Genomic DNA, 18,081 nt, shown 5'->3' with positions numbered 1-18,081 from the left:
GACTTAAGACAGGTGAATCGTCGTAAAATACTTAAAATAGAAATCGCTCAAAAAATATATATGACTTATTTTTACTAAAATACCCTTGAAATAATACCCACTGTTATAAAAATTGAAAGATATTTTCATAAAATAATATAATAATATCGGATTTCGGATTGTCCCATTGGCTTTTATTAGTAGTCTAGATCCGTTCTGTAATTTTTTCGGATCCTATGATCAAGATCCAGAATATGTCCATGTATCCTAGTTGTATGTCTAGATCCCTTGCATTAAACTTCGGATTTGGATAGTCCATCCCAAGGCAGGAAAATTTTCCATTTTAGAAGAAATTTCCACAGAAAATAAGTCTTACCAAAGACTAAACATTCATTTTCCAGGGATAAAATTTTCTTGGAAAAGTTTTTTCCCAGGGAAAAAAATAAAAATATCACACGCCACTTGTAGACTCTCAGGAATTCGCCATAAAAAGGGGTGAAAATTCAGATTCGGGATTTTGTTTCGTCATTTGCGGAGTGTCTTTCTCTCTCCCTCACAGGTATATGCTTCCTAAGCGCCTCTTTCTCTTGTCCACAGCTTTTTTTTTTTAGTTTGATTTATATTTCTCTTCTTGGTCTCAAGTCTTTCTTTAAATCTTCCTTTATTCATCCTGATTTTCTTGATTTCATGGGGTTTCTGTGATATTCTATTATGGGTTCGGCTAGGGTTTACATCCTTAGCTAGGGTTTTGAGAGTTCTGGGTTCTTGACCCGGGTCGGTGTATTTTTGGGATTTATGCTTATTTTTGGGATCTATTGTAGTTTTCTTTATTAGGGTTTTGTTGGGAATGATTAGGGTTTTGATTATTCTGAGTTGGGTTTTTTTCTTAATTTGATCTGGGGTCTTATTTGTTTGAAAAGGGTTAGTTGGATTCTTTTCTGGGTGATATTTAATTAGGGTATGTAGGGTTGATTGACTGATTTTTTAATGGGTTCTAGGTTTCTGTGATTTGTGTTAAGTTCTAGCCCTATCAGATGGTAAATATACACAGGAAAAGAGCGAAAGGGCATCCTCTTGGTATAATCAGATTTTGGCTAAAATGGAGAATTTCTTTATTTCTTCAATTATGAGAATAGATATTAACTTGTTCCCCCTCCATCGTGAGAAAAATAGTAATTGACCCATAATTGCTGTGCCTACTAAATAAAAAAGTCTATTAAGTAAGACAGCTCCCCTTATTCTCCCAATCTTCTAATATCAAGGATTTTCTAACAACAACCTCATAAATATAAAGACTATAACATAAGCAATTAAATTCAAATCGTAAAGATGTTGTTGCCACCTAATGGCGTGAAGGAAGGAAAACACTGACGGAGAGTATGCCATGATTCCCATGTATCATCCTCTTGTGGTAAGTCTCGCCATTTGATTAATAGCTATGTGACTTCCTAATTTTTCCACTTGATTATACGATGGTCCAAGACCACTTCAGGTTTGGGGTATTAGTAACCGTCATCAGTTTGGAAGGGAAACATGGATTGTGCGTGAATTGAAGGACTCAATTGTTTCTTCAAACAAGAGACAAGAAGGGCTGGGTAAATACGAGAGATAGGAGGAAGAACCAGTTTGTATGCGAATGGCCCGATGCGCTTAGAAACTTGATACGGTCCATAAATATTAGGCGCACTTTTCATATTAGCGCGAACTGAAACTTTGCAATATTGTTGTAAGTGAAGGAAGACCCAATCTCCTACTGAAAATTCACGGTCACTGCGATGTTTGTCCGTATGCATTTTCATTCGATTACGAGCATTTGCGAGGTATTCTGAAGTAATGCAGCCGCTTATCACTGTCACACAGCTCACTGTCCAACCGACCCACCATTGTGCCATGTTCGGGATAGCGAGGAAGAATAGGAGGCGGTCAGCCATATACAGCTTGGAAAGGTGTCATACCAATGGATGCATGAAAGGTGGTGTTGTACCATCATGTAGCTCATGGAAGTCAACGTACCCACTGTTTGGGTCGATTACACACAAAGCAACACAAATATTGCTTAAGGCGTAGCTTTGTGGCAACGCAAATATTGCTCGCGGCGTCCTCTTGGGGTAACTAGATCTTGACCGAAATGTGGAATCCCTTTATTCCTTAAATTATGAGAATAAATACTAACTTTCCCCCCTCCATCGTGAGAAAGAAAATAATTCACCCATAATTGCTATCTACTAAATTATTCTATTAACTCCCCTTATTCTCCCAATCTTCTTTTATCAAGGGTTTTCTAACGACAGCCTCATAAATATAAAGACTAAAACATAAGGAATTAAATTCATATCACAAAGATGGTATTGCCAGCTAATGAACGTGTAACAATTTGCCACTTAAGTAGATTTATAATTAATTTTGTGCCTCAAAAAGCCATGTTTTCGAAGTTCGGTTGTGTTTGAGTTGTCATTGGTCTTTATTTGTTCCGATATATTTTGTCTTCTTTCCAGTGATTTTGGGGTTCTTGATCACGGGTTGATTACAGTGTACTTTGCTGTTAGCTTCCATTAAGAAGTTCTTATTTAATGTTGTCCTGGCATTTACTTAAATTTGCCTTGGTTGTAGGGCTGCAAGTCTATCCCCATTTTTCATAGAAGTTTTTTTAATTGTGGTTTTAAAATGTGAAGAATTTTCTTCATTGAGTTTGAAGTTATAAGCAAGGTTCGGTGAGGACCAAAACTTAATGAAATTTCGGATTTCGGTGAGGACCGAAACCGAAACAATCTGAAACCGAATTTGCCAAAATTTACCAAATTCAGCCGAAATTTCGGATAATTTCTGCTAAATTTAAGATAAAATATTAATTTTTTATTCCTTTACATAATTTCAGCTGAAATGGCCGAAATTTCGGTAATTTTGCCTGAAATTTCGGCCCAAAAACGACATTTCGAGCGCCCGTTACCAAATTTCAGCCTAAATTTTGGGATTTCGGCTAAAATTTCGGTTTCGGATAGGACCGAAATTTAAAACCTTGGTTATAAGTATATTTTTTGAATGTGCCAATGGCATTCAATTATGGAATAATTTTGTAATTCTTTTGCCATAGAGATTGTTTAAATCTACTTTGCTCTCCGCTTCAGTGAAGTGGTTCTTATTTCAAGTTGTGCTAGCATTTACTCAAATCATCCTTGGTCATAGAGGTATAAGTTTGCCCCTTTCTTTTTCCATAGTAGACTTCGTTTAAATCTGGCTATGAAATTTTCAAGGCTTTCTGAATTGAGTTTGAAGGTCTCTCTCTCTCTCTCTCTCTCTCTCTCTCTCTCTCTCTCTCTATATATATATATATATATATATATATATATATATATATATATATTCCGGAATGAATTTGTGATTTTGGTCAGGCAATTATGGTAACAGATAGGGTCCTTTAGGGGATAGTCATCTTCCCCATCCCAAATGGTTGCTATTCATGGTTTTTGTGTGTACTTTCTCTATATTAGAGATTTGCATTAAATTGTCTGCCTCTCAATTTTCACATCCCAGCCTCTAATGCCTTAAAGGTTTTATATACATTATGCGATACTGTTTTATATATGGATACAATTGATAGGCTGATCATGGCCATTTTTGTCTAGTGATGAGACTCTAAATTCACCATATTAATCTGTATACAAACTGTTTGTATTCATGTGTTAATATTCATACTCCCCGAAGCATGTGTTGCTTATTTTTTATGCCATTCATTTTATTCACTTCTTTATTTGAATGTTTTTGTGTTGGTAAGGTTGTGGCCGAAGAAAAAATGAAGATGGTTCTTGGTTGTGAGGACATGAGTCCTGTATAGGCTAGGGTGCAGAGTTCTTTCTATAATGAGCCTCTTAGCTTCGTCCCTCCTTTCAGAACTTCATACACACCACACACACGTGTGTATGTATATATTTGGTGTAGAATTTTATGTTGAGTTGCTATATAATAGGATATGTTTCATTGCATCACTTTCGTAATGTTGCTATATTCTATTTGGTCCTTCTATTCATCCACTTAACACGGTCCATATTCGTACACTCTTCTATTGATTCAATGGACATTAGTTAGCAAGGACGAGGAATTTTACAGTATTTATGTGGGTGGGATAAACATGACATGACTTCTTTTTAAAGGTAATAGTAATAATTAGGAATGAAAATCTCAAACTTGATAAACCAAACTCTTTATGGAGGAAGAACTAAATAAAATCAAAGTGCTTGAATCAGATGGCTTGAGGAAGGGGAAAGTTATCTGTTGTTTCTTTATGAAGCATACCAATTGGATCTAGTCCATTTGAAGGAGTCTGGTTCTAATGTCGCATTTTTTCATTTTGTAGAATATTTTGAGAAAGGCATAATATTCAGTGTTAAGAATGGCTGACAGAGTTAGGTCTTGGGATGACATGTTGTGTGACAACCCACTACCCTTGGAGTTGTTCCAACGTCTGTTTAGGGTAGATATTGATAGAGATATGAGAGTGGTTGACAACTACATTGTTAGAGAAGGGAGGTCATTGTGGTATCTTCCTCTCCAAAGGATTTATTTTAAAAGTAGTTCTCAAAATGGTGGGGCTCATGGATAGAATAGATGCTATTTACCTTCCTCTGGTTGGCAGGGACAAGCGCATTTGAAATGGCATTCACTTCGTAGATTGCTAGAAAAAACCATACCCGTTGATAATGGAATCTTCTTAAGCCGAAGCTAACATTTTGCCGTCTATGCCCTCGTCATTCTGAGGCCTTTTTGATGTTGAACAGTTAGTCTCCTTTTGCACTTTCCCCCTTGAGATTACAAAAATGGCATCTCATGCCACTCTTGTACGTTCGTACGAAACCGTGATTTGCTAAGGCATCAACCTCGGTATTTTCCTTTACGGTGAATATGGGTAAGGGAAACCTCTGAGACTCTAGCCTTGGCACTTCAGAATAAGAATCCATCTCCCATCTCTTCACCCATTGCATTGTAGCTTCCTCCATTTGGGAGCAGGTGTTTAGATGGTTCCAAATCAGCTGAGTTCTTCCCAAATTGATACAGGATTTGACAGTAAGTTGGTGGATAACAGGTCTCAGCTCTATTGGGTTGATTCTTTGGTGTCTTACTCCTTCTGTGTTGTGGAACATTTGGATGGAGAGAAATGCCTGGTCCTTTGATGACAAAGAATCCAATTCTAGTTGGCTGTCATGGAAAATAAGATTCATCTCCAAAGCAAAGGTAATTACAAAGCCCTCCGAGGAGCGCCGTTAAGCGTAATGTTGATGGTTGCTCTTGAGCAACTATTTATGACATTTATTGGAATGGCTTTTAGAGGCTTTTTGGATAACATCATCTATTGTTTTGCAAGAGCAATTGGTAAAACATTGACTCATCCGAGGCTGTGGTACAGGCTCTTCACCAAGAATTCATTATTTTCATAAGCCACGTGGAGGGGAGGTTGGAAGTGGAAGGCACATCTTTTAACATTATCACATGGGCAAACACTATGACATGAGCAAAAGGAAAGAGCAACAGGCCGTGGTGTCTTGCCAGATTTATAGATGAGATTAGAGCTTTGTCTGTAAATCGGGTTATTTATCTTTTGCTCATTCCTAGAAGCATCAATGACTTGGCTGACCGCCTTGAGAAGTCGCGTGCTTCAAGAGACTTATTTTTAAGGGCAATCTTTACCCCTCGAAGTGCACTTGTAATCTTTATTTTGGCTCGATAAATGGTATCTTTTCCTCAACAGACCTGACTAGCCAAACACATCCCAATATCTTGGAAGAAAGCATATAACTGTCAGATGGGGGGACTCTCCAGCTCAAGCCACCAGATGGTGGCACTAGAATCACCCCCAATCCAAGTTTTAAATAAGGTGAATTCTAACAGCTTTCAGATGCCATACCAAATGACATTTCTTTTGCATCAATCGTAGATTTATCACCACATGGGCCTACACATGAGCTAACAATACTCTACAGTTGGAAACTGAGGTACCAGCAAGGCAGCAAGATTGTATTCAAAATTGTTCGAAGAAGTGACATTGGTGCTGTCGTGCCCTGGACTGGGGTCCCTATGACAACGTCGTGCACCCATGGCTCACCAGCATGGGTACACAAGGCCAAGTAGTTCCACATCATCACCTGTATCATAAAACAGATACACAGAGCAACTAAAAATACCGTATTCAATTAAATACCATAAAGCCATCCAAATAAATCCCAACTCGTAAGTCTCAATGATAAATGAAATAACTAATAAATGTTTGTGCTAAATTCTCTGAGTAATAAAATGACTCTGAAGACGATCAACTGAACTGCGACACGCTCGCTCCAAATCCATGTTACACGCTACATTTATTCCTCATGATCTGAAAAACATAAATAGATTGGATTGAGCGAACGCCCAGCAAGTAACCAAATCATTATAAGAGGTGGATCAAGCATGCAAGTAAAACATGATCATAAACATTAAGAATTATCAAAGATATGTGCATGCATCCAAAACATATTTCATGCAAAGAGAAAGAGAATAACTTTTCCAAATGGCAAGTTAAACCACGATGCAACATGCACCAAATCATACGTCAACCAACTATATTGCGTAGGCTTCACTACGATTAGTGCCACAACACCATTAACAGATGTTGATCGGTCTAACTTGGTCACGGCCAATGCCACAGCCTGGCAGTTAACGATGCTTAAGGCACCGCGATAACTATCCCAAGATTGCGCAATTCGACTGATTCTATATGACCACGTACTAGTCCCACAGCTCCACTGGCAGGTAACGATTCCAAAGGTACCACGGGAACTTCCCAAGCACGTAGCTAACCTAATAATACGCACGGTAAAATCACGACCCAAAGGCCAAAATCAATTCCATGGAACCAACAGTGTAATCAAGTATGACCAAAGCAACAACTTTCCAACATAGAACATACATACATGCTTTATCCAATTTTCGTAAATAATATGCCAAGGATCATGATTTCATGAATATATAACAAAATACAACATTTGAACGTACTCACGAAAACACAATTACATGTAAGACATGATTTCAAAAACCCCAGTATCAAGATAAGTTACTTATCAACAAAATTTCAATTAATCTTTCCCACAAACGTGAAATCCGCAAAATCGTGTCGATCCGACACCTACTAATATTATCAATCTCAAGTCGGTATTTGATATACCACATTGGGTCAATTAGAACCTAAAACAACCCTTAAATCCAATCCGGGAATCTGATCCCCAAAACCCTGCCAGAACTTCCCACGGACGACCGCACGGTCGACCGTCGACTCCCACGGTCGACTGCACGGTCAACCGTGAGCACGATCTGGAATTTTTTCCACATACGTGGTTCCTCTGAACTTTAATAGTTTTTCTCCCTAAAACTTATCTTTCTTCGTGATAAATATATTGTCATCTTACATTAAATACTAATCATATTTCTTAATCAAGGTGACCGTTGGACAATTTTTCGTGGAAATCATTGTGATCAAAGATCCCCACGAATCAAGAAAATCGTTGGAAATTTGTTCGAACCGAATCCGGCGATCAAGGAAGGGTCACACATCGGCGATCTCGTCTTGATGTTGTTGATCTTTATAGATCTCTAATAGATTCACTCCTAAACACCATTAACACCATTATTAATGATCAAACATAATTTTCTTACCTTAAAATTGAACTTCCTTGCCTAGAAATCTCTCTCTCTAGGGTTTTCTCTGGAGAAAAAGTGTTAGAGTAGGAGACCTAATGTGTATTCATACTAAAACAAATCCAGGTTTTTAGGTGATTTTACTAATCTACCCCTAAAATGTAACAATTTTCCAATTTTGCCCATTTAAGTCTAGTGGACGGAAACGCCACTAAGGTTGGGCGTTTCGGCTGCTCCATTTGAAATCAAGTTCAATCCACCTGCTTATAGAGGCAGTTGAGATGCAGGGGCCTTTGAGGGCAATCATGGTCCATACTATCAAACCAGTCATTAACCATATCCAGAAATGAAATACTAGAAAAGATCAAGTTCTAGATGCCCTCCCGCAACTTCAAGTCGTCAACTATAATTTTATTAATTGGTTTGGATACCGGCAACTTTAACAAGTTTTAGATTGCCTTTCATCAATATGATATGGGATCGTGTACAGAGTTTTAAAGGTGGTCAAAAATCATTCTTTGGGTATTTTACATACATCAGACTACTATTTTATTTTACATACATCAGACTACTATTTTATACTCTATTAACTTTATTCTCTAATATTTTATCATTGAGTTGTTCTATCAACTCTGTTCCAATGCTGGTACTTTATAATCTTAATTCATTTATACTTAATATTAAAACAAGTTGTATAAAATTATATAGAGATTCCACAAATACTACACCGTACCCTTTTTAAACAGAGTTGGGGTCTGAGGCAGTCAAGCCTTTACTAAAAGACAAGTGGTTTTCAACGGAGCTGGGGGAGGTGGCACTAAAACCTTTTCTAAATAATGAGTAGTTTTCTTCAGTGGCTTGGGGAAGTTGTTGTTGGAGTAGCTATGTTGAATTGCTGAAAACTTATAGTAATGTCCCTTTTCCTCAATCATCTTATTAAACACTTTAATTTTTCTATTTATTAAGTATAAGAAATACTTTATAAGCTTATATCCCATTATTTTATATCATTTCACGTCTATCACTGTATAAAATATAAGAGGGTCTACTGTACTCTATAAATATCAATTTATTGCCATTTATGATGTTAATGAAGGAATTGGATTCTATATTGTAGATATTACTAGCTTCCTATATTGTTGGGATTAAGTATCCTCGTCATATTTAGCAATTACTTAATGTTTGTTGGCAATAATAAAGGTAATGGGTGTGTTAGCTATAATGAGTATTCATCTTTCCAACTTTCTTATATTTATGCCCACTTCCCATTTTTATTCTACTTTGTCAATCAATTCTGTGTAACAGATCCGAGTCCAAGTTATTATGAAGTTTTTTTTTTTTTTTACTTTTATTAATTGTAATACTCAATGCAACCAACCGAGGACAAGATGTCCCCAAAGATAGCAAAGGTTACAGGACCCTCACACTCGGAATTCACAAGGGGGTTACATTACGCGAATCGATTTGAGAAACTGAAATTCAACAAGGCAACCAGAGAGAGAGAAAGAGGGAGAGAGAGAGAGAGAGAGGGGGGGGGGGTGTTATTTTAACCCTAGTTACTTTGAGGATGTAAAGAGTAGAGTTAAAGATATTACCAAGAAGGAGAAGCAATGAGAGATGTGGCAAGAACCACACCACAATGAACACCAAGATTTATAGTGGTTCGGTCTTCGCAAAAGACCTACTCCACTCTTCCAAGTTTGTCATCCTTGGGCTTCTTCACTATTCCGCGCACCACCACAACTTGGTCCCAATGCCAACTTACAAACAACGAGTCTTTGAACTCTCCAAGGGTTACAACCTTTCTTTTACAATGAGAAGAAGATATAAAAGCTCACTTGCCTCTCGTTTAGGCTAATACAAAGATAGAAAATTATAAAGCAACTCTTGTCTTACTCAATATACAAATCCCTAATGAATCTCTCTTGAAGAATGAAAGTAATGGCACTAGAGAGTAGTAAATATAGATTCTCTTTCAATCAATAGGCAAAGGAAGTGTAGGTAGGAGTTAAGGTTTGACAATGGAGGCTAAAAAATGCAAGAGTTGTCATTTAGGGTTTTTAATGGTGTATGAATGACACAAAAGAAACCCTAATTTTTTGTCTTAATGGGCGTCGCGGACGAAGTCCGGACATCCGGCAAATAGTGCCGTTTGAAATTCAATAACACGCCCAGTTCCGTCACGGACGTCCCCCGGTTTCTCGGACGTTCGGCATTTGCTCGGTTAACTTATGTTTTCTAGACAATTCTCAGACGGACGTCCGCTGTTTTCCCGGACGTCAGACAGACATCCGGCAAATGCTCGCCTTATTTGTCTTTTAGTTCAACTTTCAGACGGACGTCCGCGGATTTCCCGGACGTCCGCAATTCCCTCAGTTATTTGAAACTAATTGTCCAGGTTTCAGACGGAAGTACGTGATTTCCCTGGAAACTTTAATTTATATTTCTGTAGGGAATTTTCAACGAACTTTGAACCTACTTTGGGGAGTGTTTTTCCAGACATGTCCAAGGTTAATTAGGGACTCCCTAAGTGCCAAAATCATTCAATCCAAGCAAGATATTCTACAATCTAGATTTTCTTAACTAATCTTCTCTTCTTGTCTTCTTGTATCTTCATTAGTCTTCATGAGTCTTCAGACTTCATTTCACTCCAAATGTGTGTGCGTCAAGGTTCCGTGGATCTCTTATAATCTCCGAGTCGCCTCGCTTGAATGTGATGTGTTATACCTGATAACTTCATAGGCAAGCGACATTAGGTGTGATCAATCAATGTGGGTTTGATTCCAATCAAAACTTGGTAATCGATAGCCGTTCGGGTTACAGAAACGAAACGTATGTCGGGTAAATTTACCCCCTCTTTAGCCAAAACATCCGCCTCGGAGTTTATTATGAAGTTTGTACATCGTATAATGAGCCATTACAGAATAGGCATGGTTCCATGTCCCCAGTTACAATCATTACTCACCAAAATTTGCCAATTTACAGTCTTCAAAAAAATTGAATTGATTCGGAACTTGGATGAGTTAAATGCGGTTTTGGCCCTGGCAAGTTCTAGCCATCCATGAAGTCGATGAGTTTTGGGAAACTCCTGGGTTCATTTATGTTCTTGAAATGAGTTATCAAGCCTTTTCTGATGGCATGTATTTGAAACTGACCCCTGGAGTAGGGGTATTTTTGTCATTTCACTGTACAACGACTACTGAAGCTGGTTGCTATGGGATGCAGTTGTTCACCTGTAAGGGTACACCCTTGTGTTTTCCTAGAATTGCTCTGTTCTGTTTGTTTTTATTTTGTTTATGTTTAGAATCTGGCTGTGTTTGTTTTACGAGCTTGATTTATATTAGTTTACAAGGATGGTATCTGAAAACTAAAACAATTTTGATCTTTATGGATTTCTGCAAGCAATCCTTCCTTTAAATGTAGGTGAGGCCAAAGCCATTCGTATGGTTTAAGGGCCTAATTGTATTAAAATGACTGATCTTTCTTATCCAATTTACCATTCCCAAAAAAAAAAGAAAAAAAAATCTTATCCAATTTGAATTTTTGCTGATGCACCTACCCTACTTGTTAGCATGTGTCTACGTTTGGCTGCCTATTTCCTTGTGTTTGTATTAAAAGGCTCCGCAGCTTCAATCTTCTGATAAAACCACAAATGAGTGCCATTTATTAAACTGATTAATGAGAAAATAACATGATTCTCTATGAGATTGCCCTTCCCTTTTTATATTCACTAAAATCTCAAGCACTACGATCATCTTTGAGACCCACGCCTGAGAGAGCCATGTATAAATTGATTAATCAGAAACATAATTTGAACATCTGTTTGTATTTGGAAATTGCTTTAGTCCTTTACTACTTTTTAGTACCCTAGCACAATTAATTATTTTGTTATATTTGACTTCACTACATCTTTACTTATCTGACCAGTAATACAGAAAGGACCGGAGTTCAAACATGGGGAAGAGGAAATCAAAGGCAAAGCCAGCTCCTAAGAAGCGCATGGACAAGCTTGATACTGTCTTTTGTTGCCCCTTCTGCAACCATGGAAGCAGCGTTGAGTGCCGCATGTAATCATCACTCACTTTCTTTTGCCTCCTATTCAACTCTCGTTTCTTTTCTCATTCTTTCTACTGTTGCTAGCCATAGATTCAAATTTCGGTTAAGGCCGAAATTTTGTTAAAAAAAAAACAAATTTCAGCTTTTGCTGATTTTTTTTCCAAAATTTGGGGAATTGTCAGCCGAAAATTTCGCTAAAAGTGGAAATTTTGAAAAAAAAATTTTGAAAATTGGCCAAAAATTTCAGTCTAATTTTGTACTTTCGGTGTCGGCCAGAACCGAAATCTGAAATTTCAGCCGAAATTTAAAGCCATGCTGTTAGCTATGACACCGTCCATGATATTGCTATTTTGATACAACTGGCCTGTTTTTAGCTATGGCTGTTGTCAATGATATTCCTATTTTATGCGACTGTAAAATGTTTTTTCTTTCAGTGATATGAAGAATTTGATTGGGGAGGCCACATGCAGAATTTGCCAAGAGAGTTTCAGCACAACCGTCAATGGTATGTTTACCATCTTAAATTTTGTAGACCGATACAGTGCAACTCCAGCTGTAGCAATGATACAACAGAATTGTGTTTTCTTTTTAAAATTTGAGCATAAGGCCTCTTGGATTCCATTGAATGTTTTTACTAACAAGCTCCTCGTTGAGCTGAGTTACCTGGTTAGAAAAGATACAATCAAACCCAAGAAAGATTAAGATTCTGCCTATCAGAGTATCAGGTGTGTTCATCATTTAGAAACTCATTAGCATCCACTTAGGTGTAGGGCGGATAGTTTTTTGGTTGAGGATGAGAGAATTTCTGTAGTATATGCTGTTTGTGCAGGCTCTAGCATTCTGTAGTCATGTATGCTTTTAAGTTTTTGCAGCTCATGTTTTTTTTCTTTAGTACATTAGCACCCGTATGTTTTATTTTGGCTACCGATATTTGCACCTCCATGTTTTTTATAATGGGACGAACTCACCTTCACTTTTCTATTTTAATAAGAGCTCTTTGGGAATTGTAATAAGCTTTTACGGCTGATCAAATAATAAAAGACAAGGTGAGTTCTTCATTAAAATAGAAAAGTGAAGGTGAGTTCGTCCCATTATAAAAACTTGGTAGTGCAAATATCAGTAGCCTTCATTTTTGTAGCAATAAACTTACTGTTACTGTTCAAAAAAGGAAAAAGAAAGGCAAAGTGACATCTTTCCTATGTACCATTTCTTTTTGTATGGACTGTAGCTTTTATGTAACGATACATCATTGTAGTAATCTCTTCAATTTTCTGATTTATTCTTTTGTTTCCTCTTTCCTTTCTCAGCGTTAACGGAACCCATTGACATGTAAGTTACTAGATTACTGTATCCACTTTTATCTCTCGGAATTCTACTTATTATCCCTTGATTTTGTATTCTGAATGGAAACTTTAATTTTGCAGTTACAGTGAATGGATAGACGAATGTGAACGGGTTAACAACCCTGAAGAGGATGCGGCGTAAGTGTTCTACAAAAAAAAAACAGTATGAATAAAAGCCTGTTGTTTAATAAAGATATTGTGAAATATATTGGAAGTTAGTTTGGTTCTTTGAGAATAACATCAAATATGTGATAAAATCAAATTGGAAAATTCAGCCAACTCCACTCTCCCAAATTCTCTCTTTACTTTTCAAGTTTTAACTTTTGTTGCTTCTTGGTCATCAAAGCTCCATCTTTTTTCTTTATTATTCCTCATAAGTTCTAATATTCAATTAGTAGTATTGAAGAACAAGAGCTGTTCTTATCCCATGGTGCAATTAAGAGGAAGCCATTGATTCAACTTGCGGGTTGCGTCATTGAGAGCGTTTACAACCGTTCGAGGAGTAGATCAAGCGGACGGTTTAATTTCCAGCTACAAATAAAGATCTTTGTTATTTATATCATAACAATAACAACATCTAGACCCTAAGATCCCGGGTTTAGGACAAGATCGGATGTAAAAAATTTGTTCTATATGTGATTTTATCTTTTCCGTGCGCATAGTGATCTTGTCCGGGGTGAAAACCCTTGCCAACAGGCTCCACTCCAATGCATAGGTTTAGGGAGAGGTGGTAGACCCCACTTTACCATTAACATTAGAGGTAAAGTGGTGACCTAGAGATGGGAGAGGTGCGAAATACAAATGTTTTGCACCTCCCCCACTTTACCATTAACATCATTCCGCGCCTACACTCAGCATCGGATAGCAGAAAGCTATCCTCTAGGAGCCATATACCAAATGCAGCTACCATCACATCTTCACTAGGCGCTCGATAGTAGAAAACAATCCCAGGCATCGACTGACACTTCACCCATCCGATTTCCCAGCAAAGAAACAACACTTCCCTTGGAGTCGTATGGCAAGATCGAAGCATCTGTGTCCATCCTCTTCCTTCAACATCTTTATCTTTCACATTTTGGAAGTTTTTCTACTGAAATTGATATACATACCATACTGGAAGAAAGCCCCATTTCCACCAGTATAACCATTTAAAAGAGGATTGATATACGAAAACAGAGAAGAAAAAACAGGGGAGTAACAGAGTAAAAAAGAAAGTAGCAATGGAAAAACAGATACAGACTAAAAGAGAAAAAGAAACAAATTTTAATTACTGAAACAGACATAGATACAAAAGCAGGAAGAAAATGCCATTCTCACTATTACACACCATTCAAAAGAGGATTGGTATTAGAGAAACTGAAATTGAGATTCAGCTGCAAATTGGACAAAGCACTAACCCATTCTCATTACACTCCAAGCATCTCATTCTCACCACCATCCTCGTGTCTTCCTTCACGATTTTGCAGCTACCACTGCACTGAAAACAGGGCAAAAATCTCACTCCTCCACACCCATCACATACTTCCCCAGTCCTACTTTTAGGCAACCCTTCAATAAGCTGAAAGAGTCCCCCTTCTTTGTGGATTCTCAAAACTTCCTCTGCTCCTCCAATATATCTCCCCCTAACAAAAACCCGAGGAACTATCAAACCCTCCTTCCCTTTCATTAGGTCTCTCAGCTCTTCTCTAAATCCTAAATCCATGGAAACGTCTCTCTCGATGACCCAAACCCCACACCCTTCAAACACCGCTCGAACCGCATTACATTCCTCGAACGTCTTTCGAATTCCCCTCAATGTAGTTGTGTAGATCACTACCGCGTTCTCTCCGCCCGGAGGACAATTCCTGTCAAACCCATCTAGGGAGTAGCAGAATTTGGTAGAATTTGGCTTGAGAAGGTCAGTTTTATCAGAATTCAATGGCTTAAGAACATTGCTCTTTATAATCAACGGATTGTGCGGCCTAGAGATTGGTGAATCGACGGTGTGAAGGAGTGGGGATTTTGGAATTGGCGAGAAGCGGAATGAATCGGTGTCGAGACCGGCCATGAGTTCCCAAGAATTGATGATCTCCGGCTCGGAAAGAGGGGTTGGATTGGATTGAGGTTGAAGGGAATCGAGGGTTAGAAGTCCATAGCTTGTAGAGGTGAGAGAGACAATGTGGGGTCCTACTAGTCCTCCTGCCCCACCGATCTGTCTGTAATCGTTGTTGTCTTCTAAGAATTGTGAAGAAGCACAACCCATCTCAGAAAATGACTGTTTAGAGAACCCAATCCGATTTGAATGGGTTTGTTTTTCAAGTTTGAAATTGGGAGGGGAATGCTACTGCAGATTGTTACAGTGTCTCCATATGAAGAGGTAGAGATTCAAAAAATTTATTAACTGAACTGTTCAACACATTATGGTAGTTATCCCAATCCCTTATTTAATTGTGAGGTGAGGTGGGCCAAGCAGTACTTTTCAATAATTTTCATATATTATTTTGTGTGAAAGTCACTAGGGAACTACAGGGTTCCCGGGTATGAAGAATTCAAATTCTGTCTTTCTAAATTTTCAAATTGTAATACTTTATTTTCTCTCAATGGATTCAAATAGTTTTTTTATTATCATGAAGCCCACGTGAGTGTAGACTGTGTAGTTTTAAAAACCATGGCTCTCATTTCTATTTGGTGATGTCCAGATCAAATCTACTAAGACTAGTGATGGGTTATTGGGTTTGGACCGTTTGGTTTTGGATTTAGAATCTGTAACACCCAGCCCCAATGCTTGATCATGTTTTAACTACTTGAAATGGGTGTCGTTACCAATATCGAGATTAGGATTAATTGCTTGAAATGGGTGTTAATATCAAATTGAACTTATAGCTTCTTTTTTTTCTATTTCTCTAATGGGTGTCTTTACCAATATCGAGATTAGGATTAATTGCTTGGAATGGGTGTTGTTATCACAATTGAGCTTATGATATTTGAAATGGGGTGTTTTTATCAGTTAAATAGATGAGTAATATGGATGTTTGGATGGTTGAGATTAGAGTCAAATAGCACATCTTATTTCTAAATTATTGCTGTGGTATTTTATTTTATCAAGGGGCGATTTCTAATTTGGATTGCAGATAGTTGCGGAGGGATCGAATGAGACTGGGTCTATAAGCCTAGTTTTCTTTGGATTTGTATCCAATATAAGAAGTGGAACATGATTTACATAGTAAGACTATGTTTGGGAAAGCAAAGTTACTATTTATATGTGGGTCGGTCAACTTTCTTTTGGATGTTTTCCTTATAAAAAGGGCATGTGAACCACAAATTGGACTAATTCCAGTAAGAATCAATTGGGCATTTGGGCAAATTAGAAAGGAGAAGATTCTAGGCTAATTGGAGTGGAATGTTACTATTTTCATGTGGGATGAGATTCCATTTTTTTGTAGTAATCTTTCACCTCTCTATCCCTTATTGGAAGTAACTTCCATTTAGGATTTTTGGGCTGATATAGCTAGAAATTAAAGTTGGAATGGTCGGTCATAGGCAAGTTTCCTTCATTGACCCATTTACTCATGGCAATACAATTACAACCTACCAATTTGGAGTGCCAAGATTCGTTCTCATTCGGCTAACAATTGTAACATAAATCTATTCCTCTATATATGTATTGAGAGATTAGGAAGGCAGAGTTTGCTTTTGGAATCACATTGAGAGAATTCATTCATCCATTTTCACATTTGAAGACATCAAATGCTCACGATTGAAGTTGTGGGGTGGTCATCTCATTAAAGGGCTAATGGATTACTTCCTTTGAAGATCATAAAACTCATCCAAGAATTGCTTGAGGTACTGTTTCTTTTAGTTTCAAATTTAGATGTAGAAGGGAGTTCTTCCTAATCATATGAGATGAATATCTTGATGGAATCACCTATTCTTGATGATTAATTAATTTTTCAGTCGAGTCTCTACCGTGAGCCTCCTTGATCAAGGGCAGTTCGTTGATCATGTGAAGATTATTTCTCTTGTGGGAATTGGCTTTGACTATTGGGCTTCTTTTAACAGATAAAAAAAAAAGGGAGTGCATGGGCTGTCGTGGGTTCATTTTGTTGTTGCTTCTCGGATCGAAGTCCTATGGGTCTTCATTGCATGTTCTTCCGCAAAATCCAGCATAGAGTTTGAGCCATCAAATGCCTTAGCTACCTAAACCTCCCCTGAAAGATCAAATTGTCCCTTAAAATCCTTTCCCTTACTTCATGTGTTAAGCCTAGAACAACTTTTTTATTTGTTGCCCTTTGTTGCCAAGTAGATCACGTCAAGAGTCTAGCGTTGAAGATACCCACTGCCCCATTTGTTTTCAAGGATCCTTAACCATCTTTTGTCCATATTTCTCGGGCTAGGAGTTATGTCTGTAGACAAAGGATTGTAGAATTTACACTACTTCTCGTCTCTCTACTGTAAGAAGGATCTACTCTTGGGTCTTGGCCTCAATCTTTCAAAAGGAAATTTCTGGAGATTACGCTTAAAGTAGGTGATCCTACCCTATGTCAGTGTGTTATGTATATTTCATATACTTAGATTTGTTTCAAGCTTTTATTACAGTTCATTAGATGGAACTTGTTTTGAAAAGGTTTCTCACTGTTTTCTTTTAGCATGTCATTCCAAATGATTGAATTGTCATTATCCATGAAATGCTTTAGTCTTAACATGCTTCCTTATCTATACAAAAAAAGAAAGAAAGAAAAGAGCTTTGTGACTAACATGATTTTTGGAAACTCAAGTTCATGAAACACTATTGAAAAGCATTTTATATATGATATGGTTTCAATAGTTTGGAACGGGGGAGCCCCCAATGGTTTGAAACGTCTACAAAATTTATGGCACGGTATTGCAAACATTAAATTGCTTCTCTCTATATTTGTATACAGTCTTGGTATGGAATGGATTCCGCCAGTAAGGTTGATCTCTGGTGGGTATCAAGTGCCCAACCTGCCAGTGGGTGAGTACACTGGACGTGATCACATAAACCGGTCAAATTTTATCTGCCCGTAAGGTTGATTTCGGGCGGCCA

General features: G+C 37.7%; 2 protein-coding genes across 3 annotated transcripts; one reads left to right on the top strand and one right to left on the bottom strand.

Annotated features, from left to right (window-relative positions):
• The first annotated feature begins 395 nt into the window (after positions 1-395).
• On the top strand, positions 396-13,316 carry LOC143876308 (transcription elongation factor 1 homolog). Of its 2 annotated transcripts, none has more exons than XM_077378050.1 (5): positions 396-538; positions 11,566-11,705; positions 12,129-12,199; positions 13,002-13,023; positions 13,119-13,316. In XM_077378050.1, exons 2-5 carry the CDS (start codon positions 11,593-11,595, stop codon positions 13,177-13,179), a joined length of 267 nt encoding a protein of 88 aa, XP_077234165.1. In that variant the 5' UTR covers positions 396-538; positions 11,566-11,592; the 3' UTR covers positions 13,180-13,316. The 2 variants fall into 2 exon arrangements, with proteins under 2 accessions (XP_077234165.1, XP_077234166.1); XM_077378051.1 differs by having other exon boundaries at positions 422-538; positions 11,574-11,705.
• Positions 13,317-14,277: 961 nt separating this feature from the next.
• Positions 14,278-15,417, bottom strand: LOC143886116 (Glutaredoxin family protein). The gene has a single exon (XM_077390086.1). The coding sequence runs from the start codon at positions 15,277-15,279 to the stop codon at positions 14,407-14,409; it is 873 nt and encodes a 290-aa protein (XP_077246201.1). The 5' UTR covers positions 15,280-15,417; the 3' UTR covers positions 14,278-14,406.
• Positions 15,418-18,081: the final 2,664 nt, after the last annotated feature.

This window comes from Tasmannia lanceolata, unplaced genomic scaffold, assembly GCF_043159265.1.
Source record: "Tasmannia lanceolata isolate RefF3 unplaced genomic scaffold, GAP_Taslan_0.1 ptg000002l, whole genome shotgun sequence".
Taxonomy (NCBI): domain Eukaryota; kingdom Viridiplantae; phylum Streptophyta; class Magnoliopsida; order Canellales; family Winteraceae; genus Tasmannia; species Tasmannia lanceolata.
Note: the sequence above shows the minus strand (reverse complement) of the source record. Positions and strands in the feature narration are given on the sequence as shown.

Excerpts from the sequence above, each read along its gene's own strand:
- LOC143876308 (XM_077378050.1), top strand. The coding sequence starts at position 11,593 with ATGGGGAAGAGGAAATCAAAGGCAAAGCCAGCTCCTAAGAAGCGCATG. Across the intron at positions 11,706-12,128 it reads AGCAGCGTTGAGTGCCGCAT|TGATATGAAGAATTTGATTG; the intron begins GTAATCATCACT and ends TTTTTCTTTCAG. Across the intron at positions 13,024-13,118 it reads TTAACGGAACCCATTGACAT|TTACAGTGAATGGATAGACG; the intron begins GTAAGTTACTAG and ends TTAATTTTGCAG.
- LOC143886116 (XM_077390086.1), bottom strand. The coding sequence starts at position 15,279 with ATGGGTTGTGCTTCTTCACAATTCTTAGAAGACAACAACGATTACAGA.